This window comes from Pygocentrus nattereri, chromosome 10, assembly GCF_015220715.1.
Source record: "Pygocentrus nattereri isolate fPygNat1 chromosome 10, fPygNat1.pri, whole genome shotgun sequence".
In the NCBI taxonomy this organism is placed as follows: Eukaryota; Metazoa; Chordata; class Actinopteri; order Characiformes; family Serrasalmidae; genus Pygocentrus; species Pygocentrus nattereri.
In genome coordinates, this window is record NC_051220.1 from 1,402,518 (window position 1) to 1,422,436 (window position 19,919).

At 43.0% G+C, this 19,919-nt stretch overlaps 1 protein-coding gene across 1 annotated transcript in view; it reads right to left on the minus strand.

Moving 5' to 3' along the window:
* The window catches only part of LOC108413574 (glutamate receptor ionotropic, delta-1-like), a 606,899-nt gene that overhangs the window by 99,290 nt on the left and 487,690 nt on the right, over window positions 1–19,919 (minus strand). The window contains exon 5 of the mRNA XM_037542279.1: window positions 767–820. Coding sequence (XP_037398176.1) covers window positions 767–820 — 54 coding nt within the window. The remainder of the gene's footprint in view (window positions 1–766; window positions 821–19,919) is intronic.

Below are 19,919 nucleotides of genomic sequence, written 5' to 3' on the forward strand. Positions count from 1 at the left end.
GTCTTCATATATACATATATTCTGTGTACAGGCAATAGAGGAAACTAAACTGCAATCCAGATGAAATATTAACACTACAGCGATTAAAGGGATGAAAAGGTTGGCTGTCTTGTGTCTCCTTTTGATCATATTTCCTCACAACACAGAGCGACCGCCTCTGACTGAGCCCATGACTCTGCTTTCCTGCGTGGTTGAAAAAGATCTCGCCTTGGTATTCAAAGCATGAGCATCGCTATTCAATAAGCACTTGGCATTTATAGCAGCTTCAAGTTCACCAGCCCTCTAAAGCCAGTGGAGAATATAGAAAAGGGAAAGGACGTGAAAAGGAAGAGGGAGGAGGAACTGTTGCCAACAAGGAGGGGCAGAATGATGAAGAGAGAGTGAGAGCGATCAAGAAAAATAACGGGAGTAAATGTGAAAAAGTGAAGCAGTGGGAGAATTTCCAAGAGAGATGGAAAGAAGATGGGTTTTGGCTCTAAAGCTGCCGCCGATGGCAACAGACGCCAAACAGGTGCCAGCATGATGAACGCTGCATATCTCAGAATGCCTTACCTTATTGAATTGTTGTCGTTTAACAAAGAATGGATAAAGCACTTTTGTTGTATTTGCCACACATTGATCAAGGAGTTTCCAGGTGGCTTCCACCAATAAGTCAAAGCCTGTTTTGGTTTATTGCCCACACTTTGCTTATGTGGGAAATCATGTAAATTAGTGTTTTGCTTGAGCAGTTCTATTAAGAGATAATGAGGTGGTGATGTGTGCTTACCTCATTCGCATACACCCAGTGGCTGTCTTTGGATGCCAAGTTTGTCTCTACAGCCTGAGAGAGGGAGAGAGAGAGAGAGAGAGAGAGAGAGGGAGGGAGAGAGAGGGAGGGAGAGAGAGAGGGAGAGAGAGAGAGAGAGAGAGAGTGAGAGAGACAGAGAGAGAGAGAGAGAGAGGGAGGGAGAGAGAGAGAGAGAGAGAGAGAGAGAGAGAGAGAGAGAGAGACAGAGAGAGAGAGAGAGAGAGAGGGAGGGAGAGAGAGGGAGGGAGAGAGAGAGGGAGAGAGAGAGAGAGACAGAGAGAGAGAGAGAGAGAGAGAGACAGAGAGAGAGAGAGAGAGAGAGGGAGGGAGAGAGAGAGAGAGAGAGAGAGAGAGAGAGAGAGAGAGAGAGAGAGAGAGAGAGAGAGAGAGAGAGAGAGAGAGAGAGAGAGAGAGAGGGAGAGAGAGAGAGAGATAAGTGAAATGAACACTAAACTTCACCTTTTACAAATTGCAGTTATTGCCGGTTGAGGTCAAAGCACTGTGTAAATCAATTTTAATTATTCTTGCTAATTGCCTGCTCCTTGAATCAGGCGGGGAAATTCAACTGAAAATTTGGAAACTTTGAATCGATACCTTATTTGCGTTTGTAAATACAAGACCATGGGGTCTAGTCTTGTACTATGTCAACATAAAAATAACATATAAACTGACTGACTGACTGAAACTACCTTGTAGTACAACATATAGCATCAGTACTTCTAATAACATCTGTAATAACATCTCTATAATCCTCTTCATGAACTGTGTCGGTACTTGTTTGGATGCTGCTCCTTGCTGGGTCCAGCTTCAGATAGAAAACATTGCTGAAGAACATCTGTTTTCACCCTAAAGTCCCCACCAGAGTTGAGTTTTTGGGACCCTGTATGTTCCTCATTGGTGAAACTTCACAATAACCATTGTAGGAATTCAGCAGGAAGAGTCCGGAGTTGACTGGAGTTTATTTACACATGCAGAGAATCGTGTACGGGTGCAGCAAAATCAACAGTCTGTCACAGGTGGAACAACACTTCGTCCACCACTGTCCTAAAGTCTTATTTACACAAACCCTGTACTGGAGTTAAAGTCGAGACACCCAAGGTAAAATATTCCTCCAGTAAAAGTAGAAGTTCCCCCCTTTTAGACCTCCACTTGAGTAAAAGTACTAAAGTATTTACCTTCAAATGTACTTAAGTATAAAGTAAAAGTACTAAAAGAGGAATTAACTTAATTCAACTTAGTTCCAAGTTTAAGTTGAATAAAAACTGGCTTTAAACTCAGGATCACAGATGAGCTCCTTTACTATGTTGATCTGTAGGCGTCTGTTCATAAACATAAACCAGCCCAAACTCATTTACTATAAAATGAAATGGTGTTTGTAGAAATTCAGAAAAAAGCCGCGTCAGTCTCGACTGCATATGTGGACATATTTCTATATTGAGCTCTATTTACACAAAGTTAGGTTAGTTCATCATTTATGTTGAACAGACTCTCCCAAAGTTTTACGCTGCTGCGCTGACGTTGAACCGCGTGCTGCACTGGGTCGGTATGACCAACAGGTCAAAACCAGCTCTAAACAAAGTGACCGCTGGGCCCTGATTGGTGCTCTGGCTTTGCGCTTCTTTCGTTTTGACATGTGACGTTTTTATACACACAGAAACCAAAAGGAACGACAGATTTCTCAAAATGTAGGAGGAAAAAGTCGATATTAGACTCTGAAATGTAGTGGAGTGAAAGGAGAAAGTCCAGAACGGAGAAACTTCAGTACAGATACACCAAAAATACTAAAGTACAGAAACTAATTACATTTACTCAGATACTCAGTTACTCAGTTACTCAGTTACTGTCCAGCACTGTTTTAGGATGACCTTATATACATTGAGAACTGTGGGAGAGGAAACAGGAGGATGTGAAAGGAGGTGTAGGGGGCAGAGAAGATGAGATGAAGGTCAACGAGTGGTTTATACCTACTTAATAGTGCATTACTACAGCATTTATGAATGGCTTTCTAAAAGTTGTTAAGGAGCATTTTGTTAGATTGTTGAGCTACAAAGCCACAAAGGCTTTACTCTGTGAGGGGAATGCCCCCCTCCCAGCTGAAATGAAGACTCATTTACTGTGCTGCTGTTGACTCTCTCTTTCTTTGTGTCTACACATCAGTAGCTCATGCGGTTTAGGGAGCGTGGAGTTTTTTCTGATGTACATGAGCTGAATTCAATCAATAAGTGGTGGGTCATCACCCCGGTGCTTTGAAATGTGGTGGGTCAAATGCCCACTTGGTTCTGGCGGCCTGGAGATTAGAGGTTAGGGTTAGGTTAATGTGAATGTCATTGTTATTGTTATGTATTTGTTTTGTGGAAAAAAACCCCACATTTTACCAAGATTTCTCACTTATTGACATCTCAACAAAGACGACAAGCTGTCAATGCAGATACGTCTAATACGTATACATACAGCTGAATAGATGAGCGGAGAAACATGACAAGTGCAGATGCTTCCAGACAGGTGGGCTGCATAATACAATTAAGCAGGCACAGACCTTGAAAGAGGGTTCGTTATTGGAGCACGGATGGCAGTCACAAAGTCTGCTCACCTGAGTAGTGTTTTAAATGGAACAGTGGCTAAAGTGACCCGTGTTTAGATCACATCAGTAAACAGGTGTTGGGAATTGTGGTAGAAAGTGCAGGACGTGATCAGACAGCAAGAACAGTCCATTCACAGCTCCACAGAGGGGATATTGCAGTAGGGCTGCAGAGCAAAAACACATCGACACCAAAGCCCAGTCCTGCTTCTTATTTTCCCCTACCCCTTGTTTCCGAGTGCCTCCTTGCCCCTTGAAACTGAGCTACAGGGCAGTGGTTGAGATCTTCCCTCTGAAATGGGACCCCTTAAATAAAAAGAGCATCACTTCATTAACAGCTACTGGCGCCGGTCTGTAGGCACCTCTGCCCGTCTGCAGGGACATCAGAGGAGGGTGAAGTTCAGCTCCTCACTGCTGGGCTTCAGTTACATTTAGGGCATCATACGCCTTCAAGGGGTGTTGGCCCCCTTTTACCCTGTTCTTCAGTGGCCAGTACCCCCATGGACCCTTAAAAACTCCATCAGCACTGCGGTGTCTGATCCACTCGTACCAGCACAACACACACTAACACAACACCACCACCACATCAGTGTTACTGCAGTGCTGAGAATGACCCACCACCCTGCTCTGTGAGGGTCCATGGGGGTCCTGACCACTGAAGAACAGGGTAACAGAGTATCAGAGAAACAGATGGACTACAGTCTGTAACTGTAAGTGCAGCTATACGGTCAGTGGAGCTGATAGAGTGGACAGTGAGCGCAGAGACAGGGAGGTGGTCAGAATGCTCTGTCTGACTGGTGTACACAATAGTACCGCAAAGTAAAAGTAATAACCCTCATTTTCTAAGGCTCAAACAAGTCACCAAAAAAAGTTCTACCCCCCTTAAAATGCACTTCTGAAGTAGTTAAGACCCAAATCAACAGAAGTTTCATTTGCATTTCAGTGGAGACGAGAAGAAAACAAACAAGCGAGGCAATAAGCAGAGCCTTTAGCACTCCGACTGCGCTCCTCTCCCCAGCTGTGCAGTCATGTTTCTGTAAGCTATTCATCTCAATGTCCTGATATGGATAGAACCACACATTGGTAGCATCTATTACACACTCATGCACACACTTGCGTTGCAGAGATCTGATTAATGTGTATATGTATATATATATGTTGCATTTTTCATACCGATCGCCATTCTGCTTGTTTTTCTTTTGCTCCTAATGAGACCAACCCTGCAGACAGATAACCTAAGAACCTTTTAAGTCTTAATGTACATGTTAATCCTGCATGTATCAGTGTCACTGACAAGAAAAAGGCAAAGAATAAAGACATCAGCAGATAGAAGCTCCATGCAATGTTTATTGTTTATTTTTCTTACTTTAATAAACCACTTGCAAACATTACCTGACTTAAGTCACTTCAGCTCATGTAATACTGTCTAAATAGGCTTTTTAAGTGTCTCAGTGGCCCAGTTTTCCTGCCAAATTGGTCCAAATGCAATGAGAACTACAACATGTGGGCTCACAAGGACAGAAGCATTGGGAACAACAGCAGCATCAGGCAGCAAAAAAGCTCTATTTTAACTTAAGCCAGGCTTGTCTACCTTCCTATTCCAGCTATTAACACACACTGTCTGTAAATGTACAGTATCGTATAGGGAGCAGAGTTACTGCAGTTAATATTTACAGCACTCACATAAGTTTGTTTGCAGTTATTGTGTTTTAAAATGCTAAATATTGACCACAGTATTACCGAAATCAACAATAGCCTCTATTCTTTCAAAAACGATTGAACCCACTCTTCTAGCAATGCTTACAGTTGGTCTTTAAGGCCTCGAGGATGATTAACGCAAACTGCATGGAAATAGACGAGCTGTAGTCTCTGACTTTACATCTACCAGGTGAACCAACAGGATAGGAGTGTCCAGTCGAGTGGACAGTGAGTGGAGCCAGTGTTTAAAACTCCAGCAGCACTGCTGTGTCATTGCACTGCACAAATAATCCAGACAACGCCAGACTTTCTGCTCTTAAATGTGCATAAATTCTGCTCTTACCTAAGAATAAATCTCATATAAGAAAACATTGTCTGACTATATAAGCAGAAGAGTGTGTCCAGTGGGAAATCACACTGAATGGAACAGCAGATGCACGCAGAATTTTTGCTTTGCTGCTTAATCTTCGTTTCTGAAATGGACACAGATTAAGTACTTGGTAGTGATGTGAGTTCGCAAACGTAAGAAAGTCGCTAAGGCTGCGTTCACACAGCAGGTAAAAGTGGCCCGAATCTGATTTTCTCATAAAATTCCGATTTTTTTTGTTTGGCTGTTCGGATTATCTTTTAAATGTGGCCTGTATGCGACGTCAGTCTGAACAGATCAGCTCCTAACCCGACCCTCGTGCTCAAAAGAGGCTCGTCCAGAGGTAGACGGTCACGACGGCCAGAGAACGCCTTTCGCTCATCAGTGTCGTCTACGCCAGCCTCACTGGAGCGATTTATGAAGTTCCAGTGGTGGACAGTTGGGCTCATCACCCACGATCTGCTCGAGTTCGCCCTAAAAAGAATAATTCGGTCGCGGCCACTGCTTTGGTTCATGTCCCCAGATTCTTTAAACGCTCCAGCCTCGGGCTCCTCCGGCCGCGTTCGGCTGTTTTGTTTGAAACCTCTCCGAACTCGGAGCGGCTGCGATGAGTCTTTTGGTACAGAAACATCAGGCCAGATGTTTATGAGCCTCAGCAGTGCGAAATGATGACGAATGTTGAGCTGGACTGATGTGAACGTTGCATGAATTCTGATCTGGCTGTTCAGACTGAGTCGCTACCGTGGATCGGATATGGATCGGATTTCAGTACCACATATGAAAGCGTCTCAAATCGGAATTGAAAACGTCGGATTCAGTGTGTTTATCTGTTCACACTGACACACAAATGACACACATCTGTGTCACAAGACTACTCCATTGTAACTGGCTGCAACTGGCTGAAAGGTGTACAGGTAGCAAATCAGTGAATAATTTTACGATTCATCTTGGCAGCAGGTATTAAAATCACATTTCCTCTAGTCAGTGTTTGAGGTTAAATTGTTTGTTGTAGCTTTTTTTTCCATCCCTGGCAAAGCAGGGCTGATTCCAAAATGTATTTTTTCAATTTCAGCTTTGAGTCTAGCAGCAGGCCAAAGGACAGGGCTTTGAACTGGTGCATTGGCCACTGAAGGCAAACCAAAAGAACTACCTGTTGTGGGGCGAAGGGCACTTGAAAATAAATGTCTTTTAGTTCTATGAACATGAATCAGTCAATCTGTGGGATGACGGCTGTGCCCATATTTTCCAGACCAGGTTGAGCCTGCGTCCAGCAGTGAAGCTGTAACCTTGAGACCCTGGTCATTCTGTCTTTGATGGTAGTGAGAGATTTGGAAGGGAGCAGTGACACAGCAGGACAAGCAACCCATGAAATCCCAGGCCTATTATATACTAGGGCTTATTATTATCTGAGCTCTTGTCTGAGATTCGCTCGAAAGAGGCCCTGAATATTCTCCCGTTAGGATGAAGCCATCTGAACTCCACCATCCTGATGAGAAGTCAAGTGACTGAGTGAAGGGGTACGGGGGTCTGCACCCGGAACTTGCGAAAGGAGGTTAAACGTCATGACTGCTGTCCCACGCCGACCTCATCGCTCTGAAACAGGGGCACCCGGCTTGTTCGAAGCTCCGTACACTCAGGAGCACATTGCACGTTATTTCGTCCAGATTGCTCCATCCTAGAAAGAGTTATTACAGAATATTCAGGACCTCTTTCAAGTGAATCTCCCTGTAGAAGTGTTTAAGAAAACGTTGGGCCAGCTGGTGGACCCTGGCCATTTCAATGGGGTTAAACTCCCAATGGTGGGAGCATGAGGAGAGAAGTTTCATACACATCGGTGGGGGAATCCTGCTCTATAACGGTTGGGTGCTGACCGCTCAAATGGAAGAAGCTACCAGTGCTCTTTTAGCCTCTGTGTCAGACATGCCCTGGTGCCATTGGTAAGGGTTCTGGGGAGGTGGCGCAGGCCCCAGCTTAGGAGGGACTGAGCCAATCAGAATTGGTTTCATAAGCCAGAGAATATATAGCCAAGTAACACAAGGGAATATCAAGGAGTTACACTACCCACCTGCTCTACTTTGGCAGAACATAGGAAACACTGCATGTGCGCTTAGTCTACTAAAGCCTTTTCCAAATGCATGCACTCTGTGCTCCAGCGTAGGCTGGAGTAGAGGGACTCATCTGGGGAAACCATCTGCAGGGTCACTCGGAAGTCCAGCAGTGGCATGCTGTCCAGGTAATCTGGGCAGTTGGAAAGGTGAGGTGAGTCAGTCTGCTGACAGACAAACAATGATAGCTCAATCAAAAGAGTCCACATGTTCGTGAGGAACTGAAGCCTGGGATCAAGCCTGCTGCAGTAGTAGTCCCGACTGGTTCATCTGTGTGAACATGTCATAGTTGAATTCATAAATTCCAAAAGAAGCGTGAAAGACATCAGATAAGTTTTTGCAATTCCTTTTGCAGCCAAGCAGCCAATTCCAGGTTTGGTCAGGGTGTATTTTGGGTTGTCCGTCTGAATTTTCGTGACCAAATCGTAAGGCAAATTATTCAGTAACTGCATGAAATAAATGTAAATTTTTATTTACTTTATTTTTTTTGGTAAAAGCTCCTTAATGAGCAGAACCACACATCACTATATGTTTACAATTTACTGCTGAGAGCCAAAAATCTCGGCCGCTCTTTGTGTTGTTTTCTAAAAGTGATGTTTCCAGAGCAGATCACTGAAGAGACGCCGTCTGTTTATAGTTTAGAGCCCAGATTTGGGGAAAAACGGGTCGACTTTCAGTAGAAAAACAAACAAAGTTCAGCTTCTTTTATTATAAGGGTTTAAAATGACGTCACCGTCTATTAGACTGGAGAGAAGAGCTACAGCCTCACACGACGCCCAGCTTCTGAATGGAGCTTATGGAGTATGAACGCTATGAAGAACATGACCGAGTGCGGTTTGGAGCCACCGGTGGTCCCGAGGAGTTGAAAAGGTTAATATGAATGATATCAATTATTGTTTTGACATCAACAACCACTATGTGGTCATATGAGCAGCATTTAGCTCCTGCTTGAATAAGAGTCTTTTAAAGACTATTAAGCTTTATGCAAGGGGCGTCGAAAGTCTGGCCACCAGGCCAAACGTGGCTTGCGGACAGATGCTAATTGGTCCACAGCTTTGGCTTAGAATGCACATTAAAATATTTCCGTTCCCTTTTCAGTGGCCGCGGCATCATGAATGTAGTTATAGAACGTAGTGCAAAACCTTTTTTCTCCAACTAGATTTGCAAATGGATTTACGGAATGACATTTACTCATGATGACACACACGAAGCACGAAGCTGACAATGAAAAACAAGGATTCCAGCAGTGATGGATATCAGAACATGTTTTCATCGAGAGATGTAGCAAATGAAAAACAGCATGGATTACCATGGATACTGTGTTGAGGAGGCAGAGAAGCCAAAGCAGCTGGAAGTTATGCTGGTCTCTCAGCAGTTTCTCATATTTTTCATACCTGGGTGAAATCATATTTGCCTGATTTTCTGTTTAGCCCAGATGTAGGTGACCAAGACATGTTTGGTGTCCCAATTTTGCTTCTTTAGCACTGGGAAGCTGCAGGGCTAAAGTTGCTAACAAACCATAGAAGTCAATAGTCACCCAAATTGGGTGCATTCATAGGCTGGAGGTCAGGGAACTGGCCCTGTGACCAGAAGGTCGCCGGTTCGATCCCCAGGGCCGACAGCACATGACTGAGGTGTCCTTGAGCAAGACACCTAACCCCCAACTGCTCCCCGGGCGCCGTGGATAGGGCTGCCCACCGCTCCGGGCAAGTGTGCTCACTGCCCCCTAGTGTGTGTCTATTCACTAGTGTGTATGTGGTGTTTCACTTCACGGGTGGGTTACATGCGGAGGTGGAATTTCCCCGTTTGTGGGACTAATAAAGTATCACTTAACTTAAATATTTCACAAAAGTACATTCCCGAAACTCTCAAACCACATGCAGGTCTTCATTAAGGTCAGGCAGACTTGTCAGTGTGGTGGAGGAAGAAGTACGACTAACTGGAACCCATAACACTGAATAAAATGCGTACCTAATTTTGTTCTGTGTAGCTCAGGCGTGTCAAACTGGGGATCTTCCAGGTGAAAATGCTGTGGAGATCAATGTTTACCCTCATCTAACGCTCTGAATCCAGTTAATGAAGGCTTGTTAATTAGCTGATGAGCTGAATGAGGTGTGCTGAAGTCTGCAGTGTTTGGGCCTGCCAGGACTGGAGCCTGACACCTGTGGTGTGGCTGAACACTGTAGCCAATCATTTCAGACAACAGGTGCTCCAAATTTTGATTTACCTTCATGTCATGCAGATATATGGCACTATAGATTACATTTGCAATTTCTTTTATAAATAAAAGCTCAACTTTTTTGGAACATGTTGCACATTATATATATTATATATATATATATCGCTCTTGTCGAATCAAAACCTCGTATCTCCAAAATGATAACATTTACAGGAGAAGGACAAAACCTACTTTACTTTTTAATGTAAGTCGGTTGAACCAGACACTTTTCCCAAGTAATTTTGGGCCATTTCAGTTGGTCCATTCATCCTGAAATTTATAGACAATGTATAGAACCACAAGTACTTTCAAATTATGTCAAAAACTGAAAAATATATGACAAATATGTATATATATATATAATGTGAGAAGCTGCTTAGAAAATGGACGGATGGATATATATATATATATATATATATATATATATATATATATATATATATATATATATATATATATATATATGTGTATATATATATATATATATATATATATATATATATATATATATATATATATATATACACACATATACACACTCACAGGCCACTTTATTAGGTACACAGTAGCACCTACACTCCTTATACATGTGCATGCGTATTTCTCTGATGCACACTCACCGGCCACTTTTTCAGTTGCTTGTTGACACAAACAGCTAATCAGCCAATCACACGGCCGCACCTCACTGCATTGAGGCATATAGAGGTGGTCAAGACGACTTGCTGAAGTGCAGACCGAGCATCAGAACGGGGAAGAAAGGGGATTTAAGGGGCTTTGAACGTGGCGTGGTTGTTGGTGCCAGACGGGCTGGTCTGAGTATTTCAGAAACTGCTGATCTGCTGGGATTTTCACGCTCAACCATCTCTAGGGTTCACAGAGAACGGTCAGAAAAAGATAATATATATATAGCTGTTCCTTCTTTTTAAAGAGCAACAGGTATTTTCAAAATATATCAAAAACTAAAAAAATGACACAAATGGACATATAATGTTTTCTTCCAACATCAGCGACATATATAATATAATATATACACTTACTGTATTTGTCATTTCACATACTGTTCCAACCTTTTTTTGGAATTGAGTTCCTGCCAGTATTTAGTACTTTGAGATGGAAACTTCTAAAAAGGAATATGCAATAAAGCAAAAGCACAAAAAACAGCAACCACGCCTTTTATTGTATTATGGGTGCTAAATGATTGTTGTGCCACTTTATCACCCCAAAACTTTGGCGCAAGCCATTAGTAAATCCCCCTCTTAAATCTGCGTGTGTTAGAGAGACGGAGGGACTGAGGAGAGGATGGCGCCTGGGTCAGAATGAACTTGTCTTTGTGTGTGAGGATAAAATTAGATCATAATAAATGGCGCTCTGGGGACTCGGTCCAGACCAAATTGTTTTTATAAGACACAAAATAAAAGAAATACTGCTCCCACAGAGCAATAATGAAAAGTTTGAAAACGCCTCCATAATCCAATCCCAACTGGAAGAGGTAGCACAAAAATAAACCCAGAAAAACCGGCGCGAGGTTGCTCCACAAGTCGACTTTTACTGCGTCTTGAAATATAGCGGCGCAGTAAAAAGAGAAAACGGCCTGCGGCATAGCATTTTGACACTTTCCTGGAAAGTGGTTTTGAGAGTTTTGTTTACATGCTCTCAAACAGTTTCCTGCACTGTTATCATTTCAGATTTAAAATCCCAGATTGGAGCAACTGTTCATAAGTGTGTTTACCGCAGCGCCTGCCAGACCTCCAAGAGATGGAGTGACTATAGCGGCAGCCTTGGCTTTTACGATCTTCACATCATTGTGATGGCGAACTGATTGATGGAAGACATTTATAGGTCATATTTCTACCTGGATAATTCGCCCAGCATTGTGAAATACAGCCTTGCCTCTAGAAGGCTGTTTGCAGCCAGAGGACTGAAAGATGGGTTATTTAAAATGAATGAGGCTTCATAATTTCGATGTACTTTGTTAGGTATGAAGTAAAAGTTACAATATCGATGATCATGACTCGATAAGAGCTGGGAAATCCTGGGAAAAGGGCACCGAGCACTGGACAGTTGTAAATTAATTGGATAAATTTCGCCTTGAGAAATCATTTTTACCTGACGTCAAGGCCAACTGAGCAGTTTAGTAGGAACTGCAGGACTTTGTCTGGCAAAATCCCATGCAAAGCCCATCAGAGTACAGTGAAATGTGGACTCTATCAGTTTATTGATTTCAGAGCTCATACAATTGACATTCAAATTGAAGTGATTATGCCCTTAAATGGCCAGGGCCCACAGGTAGGCTCAATTTAAAGTAGCTAAACTCTGTTAAATTGTTTTAAAATGTGTTTACATACATACATTTTCTAAGCCACTTCTCCATCAGGGTCACGGGGGGGATGCTGGAGCCTATCCCAGCAGTCTTTGGGCGGAAAGCAGGATACACCCTGGACAGGTCGCCAGTCCATCGCAGGGCAGACAGACAGACAGACACAGTCACTCACACCTAGGGGCAATTTAGCATGTCCAATTGGCTGCATGTCTTTGGACTGTGGAAGGAAACCGGAGAACCCGGAGGAAACCCACGCACACACGGGGAGAACATGCAAACTCCACACAGAGAGGACCCCGGTCGGGGAATTGAACCCAGGCCCTTCTTGCTGTGAGACGACAGCGCTACCCACCACGCCACCATGCCGCCCACTAAAATGTGTTTAAACTCTGTTTAAACACTGCCCCCTAGTGTGTGTGTATTCACTAGTGTGTATGTGGTGTTTCATGGATGGGTTAAATTTCCCCGTTGTGGGACTAATAAGGGTCTCTTAATCTTAAGTACAGATTTGCTAGATTGAAGGTGCAGTAAGATCAGAGTGAGTCTGTTGTTGTGGATGTGGTTTTAGATGATGACTCAATGAAGAGTAAAAACAGTAAATGTTGGCTTTCTATTTCCAGGTGGCTTCTTTAGGAATTGTAAAGCATTTCTCAGTCTAAAAGTAGGGTGCAAAGCTCAGATGTCCACCTCTATTACTTTAATTTCCAGTCAATATGGCCATTTCGTACAATTTGCTTCTTTATTCGCGTTTCTGAGGAGATGAGACTTGAGCAAGTGAAAGAGAATAAGTAAAAAGGCAATAGTTTCTGAAACTGGAGTTAAATGAATGCGTTGTACTTTATAAGCATTTGGACGGAAATTTAACAAATTAAGTCTGATCCCTGACTTTTTCTAAAGTAGTGTACTGTTTGTAGTTATTGATCCCAATAACTCAGACCAGCACAACACACACTAACACACCACCACCACGTCAGTGTTGCTGCAGTGCTGAGAATGACCCACCACCCAAACAGTACCTGCTCTGTGAGGGTCCATGGGAGTCCTGCCCACTGAAGAACAGGGTAACAGAGTATCAGAGGAACAGATGGACTACAGTCTGTAACTGTAGAACTACAGAGTGCAGCTATACAGTAAGTGGAGCTGATAAAGTGGACAGTGAGTGCAGAAACGAGGAGGTGGTCAGAATGTTCTGCCTGATTGGTGTACAGCACTGATACACTGAAACTGTGCCATTTTGTTCAATTAGTCCGTTAAAAAGCATGGGAGAAAGGGGGCATCCTTGCCTTGTTCCACATTGGAGAGGAACAGGCGATGGTCGACTTCTGTTGGTGTGTACATTTGTGGAAACACATGCTGTTGCTTTAAAATCATAGCCTACTATTAGGTTAAGTTGCCTTTTATTAATCCCACAATGGAGAAATTGACCTTCTATTCGCCTACTGTAATCATATAATACTAGCTTATATTATATGTATAATTATATTAGTAAAGTATCTGTATTGCTTGGCATAGGAATGGTCCTTTAGTATACTGGTAACTGTGATGTACAGCCAAACTGTTTAAGTCTTTTTTGCAAAAAAAAACCAAACATAGAACCTTTCAAAATACAGCTATAGGTACTGAACACAAATTGCTCAAGTTGCAGTACAAAGCACAGATATAAAAACCTGATGCTGAAACAAAATATTTATGGGGTTTGACGCTTCAGAAAAAAATGAATGTTCGAGGCAGAGTGCACGGTTAGGTGAACTGAGCTGGACTTGCTCATTCATCTTCCTGTAAAGCAGCAAACCTCAATGAAAACACTTCCAGTAATACTCACACCTCCCCCTTAAGCGTGGGAGTGCAAGATAAATGCGTCGACATCAGGCACCGGCAGACTCTCTGTTCAAATGCATTTATCTCAGAAGTAATGAGCAGCAAAAACTGTTCAGCTGAAATGAAATCAATGCGCTTTGCCCACAAACAGCCCGCATGGACAATGGTTTGAATGGACTGGGATGCAGTGACACTGGATTAATCGTGGAATGAGCCTTAAATGTTATGTTGCTTGGCAACCACAGCATAATTTAATCATACTTCTTTGGGTGTACACAATAAAAAGCACCACATAAAATATACACTCACACGCTGGCCATTTTATGAGAAACACCTACGTAGGTTATCTGTTCACCACACTGTCCATCAGTGAGCAGAGACCACCATAGGACCGCCACAGGTATAATTTGAGTGGTGGACAATTCTCAACACAGCAGTGAGACAAGCATAGGGGTGGCATGTTTATATGGGTTGGAGTGTATCAGGCACAATAGCGTTGCTGAGGGTTTCAAGCACTGTGTACTTACTGGCTGCACTTAGTGTACAAAACACCCCCTGGTATGTGGGAGGTCCGACGCTGGCTGGCCACTCCAACGTTTCCAGGCTGCAAACTCACTCGCCATGGTGATGCTGATGCTAGCTTCCATACGTTTTTTGAGAAATGCTCTTTTCTAGGTTGGTGATGTGCTCTTCCACACATTAATTGATATCGACGAACTTCCACACATTGACGTTGGCATTGACATTAACCGATTTCTCCTCTTTTGTCTATGGTGTGAGAAATGTGTAGCAGCTTACTCTTTCCACCAAGTTCTTAGAAACTGGGCTCGTTTTCAGTGAGGGGAAGAATCAATAACCCGAGGAAGCCTGGCTTGCCATTCAATAGGAAAGAACTGAGCAGCCACTAAAATCCCCCCCAAAAAAAGACTTACTGAAGAAGTTGTGAAGAATTTGGCAGCGTCAATTCAGGCCCATCTAAATATGTCTAATTTACAGTAGAAAGTTCTGAAGAAAATGTCTCTAAATGAATAAATGAAGGCATTTAAATCCCTCAAATGCTACACTGTATGACCAAAAGTTTGGCCTGCTTATCTAATGTCTCTTTGAAAATCTAAGAGGGTTACAAAGGCGTTTGCCCCGATCTGCTGCTCTCTACGTTTCGAGGAAGGCTTCACACTAAATGTCGGAACATTGCTGTGAGAATTTGATTGCGCTCAGCAGTGGGAGCACTACTGAGATCAGGTATTGATGTTTGATGATTAGTTCTGGATCACAAACATCACTTCAGCTCATCCCAGAAGTATAGTTGGGTGCTCCATCGCTCTAGAAAACATGGTTCCACTGTTCCACAGCTCAGTGCTGGAACACTTCATACCCCTCCAACCTATGCTTGGTACTAGACATGGTGACCTGACTGCTCCAGCCAATCCCGTTCTATTGCTAGTGCTTTTCTATGGAGATCATGCCTTTGAACTCCTGTGCCAGCAGTCAGTTCACCTTAAAGCAGCTGAATTCACTAATATGGAGGGGTGTCCACAAACTTTTGGACATATAATGTCTCTTATATAGGGACAGTAGTACTTTTTATAAAAGATCCAGAATTTCCAGTAACAGAGGAAAGGAGGAAAAGTGGCTGGAAATCTATGAAAGAAGTTCAACAGTAAAGAGGCTGTAGTGCTGTAATGCCCTGAAATCTTTCCTGACTATGAAGGTAATGGCTCGGTAACTAAATTGAAGAGCAGGGGACAGAGGGGACATCCTTGCTATAATGTGTATACATTTGGGAACACATATTCTTACGAACATTACAGCCTCAAACACAAGGCTTACAATTATTGCCAATGTTTGATTGTTGTGCTGCTTGCCAAACATGGCATAAAACTACGCTGCTCAGTGCAAGAATGAAATATTTTATTATATTCAATTTAATTGCTGTTTGAGCTACGTCAGACCTAATACCACCTTACCATGATAAAATCACTGTAATGTTTGGCCTGTCGTGGCACATTGCCTGCATTTACATATCATCTGCACACCAACACCAAGGCTGTCTCAAACACAAGCAGCCACATAAAAAACCCACTTATGTAAAAATGACTTCCCACTCAAGTGCTAAAGTCTTTAAATGGGCCATTGAACTGTATATAGTGGTGAATGTTGCCTTGAGAAAGCCACTGGCCCCTGTCTGACCAGTAATTACAGACAGATTTCCAGGCAGTGGCATCATAAAGATTTGCTATTACAGCTCACAGACCCAAGCAAACAGACTTCCTCACTATTGGCTGGTCGAATTCTTATTTGCGGTAAGACTGAAAAACAGAAGCACTGAGTTGTAGAAGTTTCATAAGGATGGCCTATAATTACTTTATTGCCCGCAAGTGGTTAAAGTTAAATGTAAATGTTTGAGGAATGATTTAAATAATTAGTGCAGCTGTGAGCTGAACGAGATTTACAGATTTGCTTTCTGTGGCATTTTGGCCGATTTTTAATTCATATGTGTGAATGTAGCTGATGCAAGAGTGCACTGTAAACAGCAATACAGGCTGATTTCATAAAAAAAAAAAAGCAATCTAAAACAGCGTGAAGAAGGGATGGAAGCAATCAAAATCTCTCTCTCTCTCTCTCTCTCTCTCTCTCTCTCTCTCTCTCTCTCTCTCTCTCTCTACTAGCATGACTACATTAAGTTACAATGCTGGCAAAATTACTTAAAAAACAGCCATTTTGTGCCATTCAAAATGAATGAGGAAAACGGTAAAATTTACACTTTTTTATTCTGCTTTATAACACTCCACATACACCGGTCAGGCATAACATTCTGACCACCTCCTTGTTTCTACGCTCACTGTCCACTTTATCAGCTCCACTGACCGTATAGCTGCACTCTGTAGTTCTACAGTTACAGACTGTAGTCCATCTGTTTCTCTGATACTCTGTTACCCTGTTCTTCAGTGGTCAGGACCCCCATGGACCCTCACAGAGCAGGTACTGTTTGGGTGGTGGGTCATTCTCAGCACTGCAGTAACACTGACATGGTGGTGGTGTGTTAGTGTGTGTTGCGCTGGTCTGAGTGGATCAGACACAGCAGTGCTGCTGGAGTTTTTAAACACATCAGTGTCTCTGCTGGACTGAAAATAGCCCACCAACCAAAAATATCCAGCCAACAGCGTCCTGTGACCACTGATGAAGGACTAGAGGATGACCAACACAAACTGTGCAGCAGCAGATGAGCTGTCGTCTCTGACTTTACATCTACAAGGTGGACCGACAAGGTAGGAGTGTCTAACAGAGTGGACAGTGAGTGGACACTGTTTAAAAACTCGTACCAGCACAACACACAGTACCACACCACCACCACATCAGTGTTACTGCAGTGCTGAAAATGACCCAACAAAATGGCAAAATGACTGGGAAGAAAGTCTGGTTCCACTGATTTGCATTAAAAGTAAGAGTTTTATTCTTCTCCTGTAAAGTTGTTATTTTGGAGATACGAGGTTTTCCTCCAACAATGCTGATACGATGCTTCGAAAGATGTTCCTTGTTTAGTTTGAATGATGAAAATCCACTCACGAATTGAAAGACATGGGAATGGAAACCCAGCAAGTGGTAAAGAACCCTGGCTGCTGCTGTTTTCTACTCGTACCTGCTGTCAAAGTCCATCACATCTAGCACTTCCAGACTTTCTCGAGTGACTCTGTCATTAGAACTGACTGTTATGACTGGTGGATTCCGCTGATAGCTGCTAATTACGTGAGTGGTTATTATGACACTAACCAATGGGAGAGCTTGCTTGGCTGCATCTATCTAGATACCACACAGTGAAATCCTGATTGGAACCCACCAAAACCTGGCAATGAAATAAGAATATTAGTTTTATTGTCATTCTATATGAAATAAAACCACTAATATGATTAAATACTAAAGCTTATTATTCAGTAACTACAGGGACTTCGATGCCAACTGGTTGAGATGTTCTTAGTGTGTACTAAAACTTGAAGGGGTTAACTAAAGCACTGATATGATTCATAACCTCTAATATTCTGAGCTCTCTATCCATAAGCTAATGCCTCCAATAATAACTGCTGCCATTTGTGATTTATCCCCCCCCTCCCCTCCCCTCTATAAATAATTTAGCCCACTGAGGGAGAAGTTCACGCTGGACTGCTTCTCGCTGTTCTAATCCACTGTTTCGTGATGGCCACAAACAAGTTCTTTCTGTTCTCTCCTGATCTTCCTCTCTCTCCCTCTCTTTCATCTCGCCCTGCTGCTGTACCTCCCCCGTCAATATGTGTGAAAGGCAATCATGTTGGTGGTGAATGAGGATTGATTCACTGCGGTTTTGGCTTGAGGAGCGCCGGACAGCTTTCATGATTCAAGTCTCGCACCAAACTCTCAGATCAACAGCCTGGCACCCCGTCTTACACCGTGAACATCCAAAACCAGTGAATACTTTTAGATCCAGATGAGCTTGTTGAGCATAGTTACAGCAGAGGTGCACACTGAGAGGCGTCCACACAAAGACCGCTCTGTCTAATTTACAGACGGCCCTTGTTAAGCTAAATATACTGTAGTTGCCATAGTAACCCTGATCCTGGCCACCGTTCGGTATGGGGGGGTTGGTTTGGACTCAAACCAAATGGAAGTCAAAACCAAATGCAAGTCCGCTGCAGGAGCAACAGGCGACACGTTGAATAACCGCCTCCTACAGACGTGTTGCAGCTTCAGTGAAAAACTTTAAGGGGAGCTGCACTGATTTTGCAAAATGATGACATAATTCGGTGGTTGAGATGTAAACAACGTCGTTCAGAGTGGTTTGACGTGAAACGGTTCACTGTAGAGAAACGTAGGCCCAATCTCGTCTCACCCCTCACCCCTACTACTGAGCCGCTACCCCTCCGTTTCACGCGTTCACGTCTAGGGGTAGGGTGTCCCGATTCGGGGTAGGGCGAAGTGTTGGTCTCCAACTGAAGGTTTCCCAGAGGGACTCTCCAAATAGAGACTAGATGACTGCACAAGCAACCCCAGAAACCCACAGCTGAGAACATTTTCCATTAGAAATGATGATAACCATTGTCTTATCTTAGTTGTTTCAATGTGTTATGGTCTTTTCCTTCATAAAGAGCAGCTAGATAAATTCCCTGTTCCACCTTAAATGGTGCAGCAGTTACATTCTGGCATCAGAACTTCTCCCAACACAGTCCGGCTGCAGACACGGTGCACTTTCAGCCCCAGTGAGGTCACGTGCAACATGCACTCTCTGCCAACTTGTGGCTGCGGCAGCTTAGCGACATCATCACTTCACCCGATTTTCATCCAGAACCCGCTAGAGAATTACATTGAATGAACCTCCCTGTTCAGAAAAGTCATAGAACCCACTAAAAGCGTCTGTTGGTTCCTGATGGTGTCCAGTAGTCACTAATGGTATTCTGTGCTTTCCAGATGGTGTAAAGGATTCTGATTTAATGGTCTGTAATGGCAACCAACAAGCGATTCCCGTTAGAAGCCAAACCAGCAGGTTTTATTCCTAACATGTCTAATTGTCTTCAGACGGGCTTTCGTGAGTTTCAGTAGACTGTTTTTTTTTTTTTCTCCTTCTGTGAATCAGCCAGACGTTCATGTCTTATCATCATGATGTTACTGTCAGGTTTCCATAGTTAATTAGATTATCAGTATGACAACATTAATATACGTTCAGCGTAACTCAACAGTGCATATTTCGCTGTTTTCCTCATGAAACAGACAAAAGCGGTACCATGACAGAGCGGCATTGATGACATCAATAGGCTGGCAACGCATGTCAAGCTGAGGTCGTAAGCCTTTCTATGAATGTCATGTTTGTAAGTATCTATAGACACATTTATTACATGTTATAATGCATTCACAAGGTATTGTAAACAGGGTTATTACTATTTATGTAAATGCATTTCACTGAATTACACTTTATAGTAAAGTACGAGAAAGTTTCACTGGTTCTACAGTTCAGTACAATAATGCTGGTTTCTGCTGGAGTTCTATTGGATATGCAGTGTTA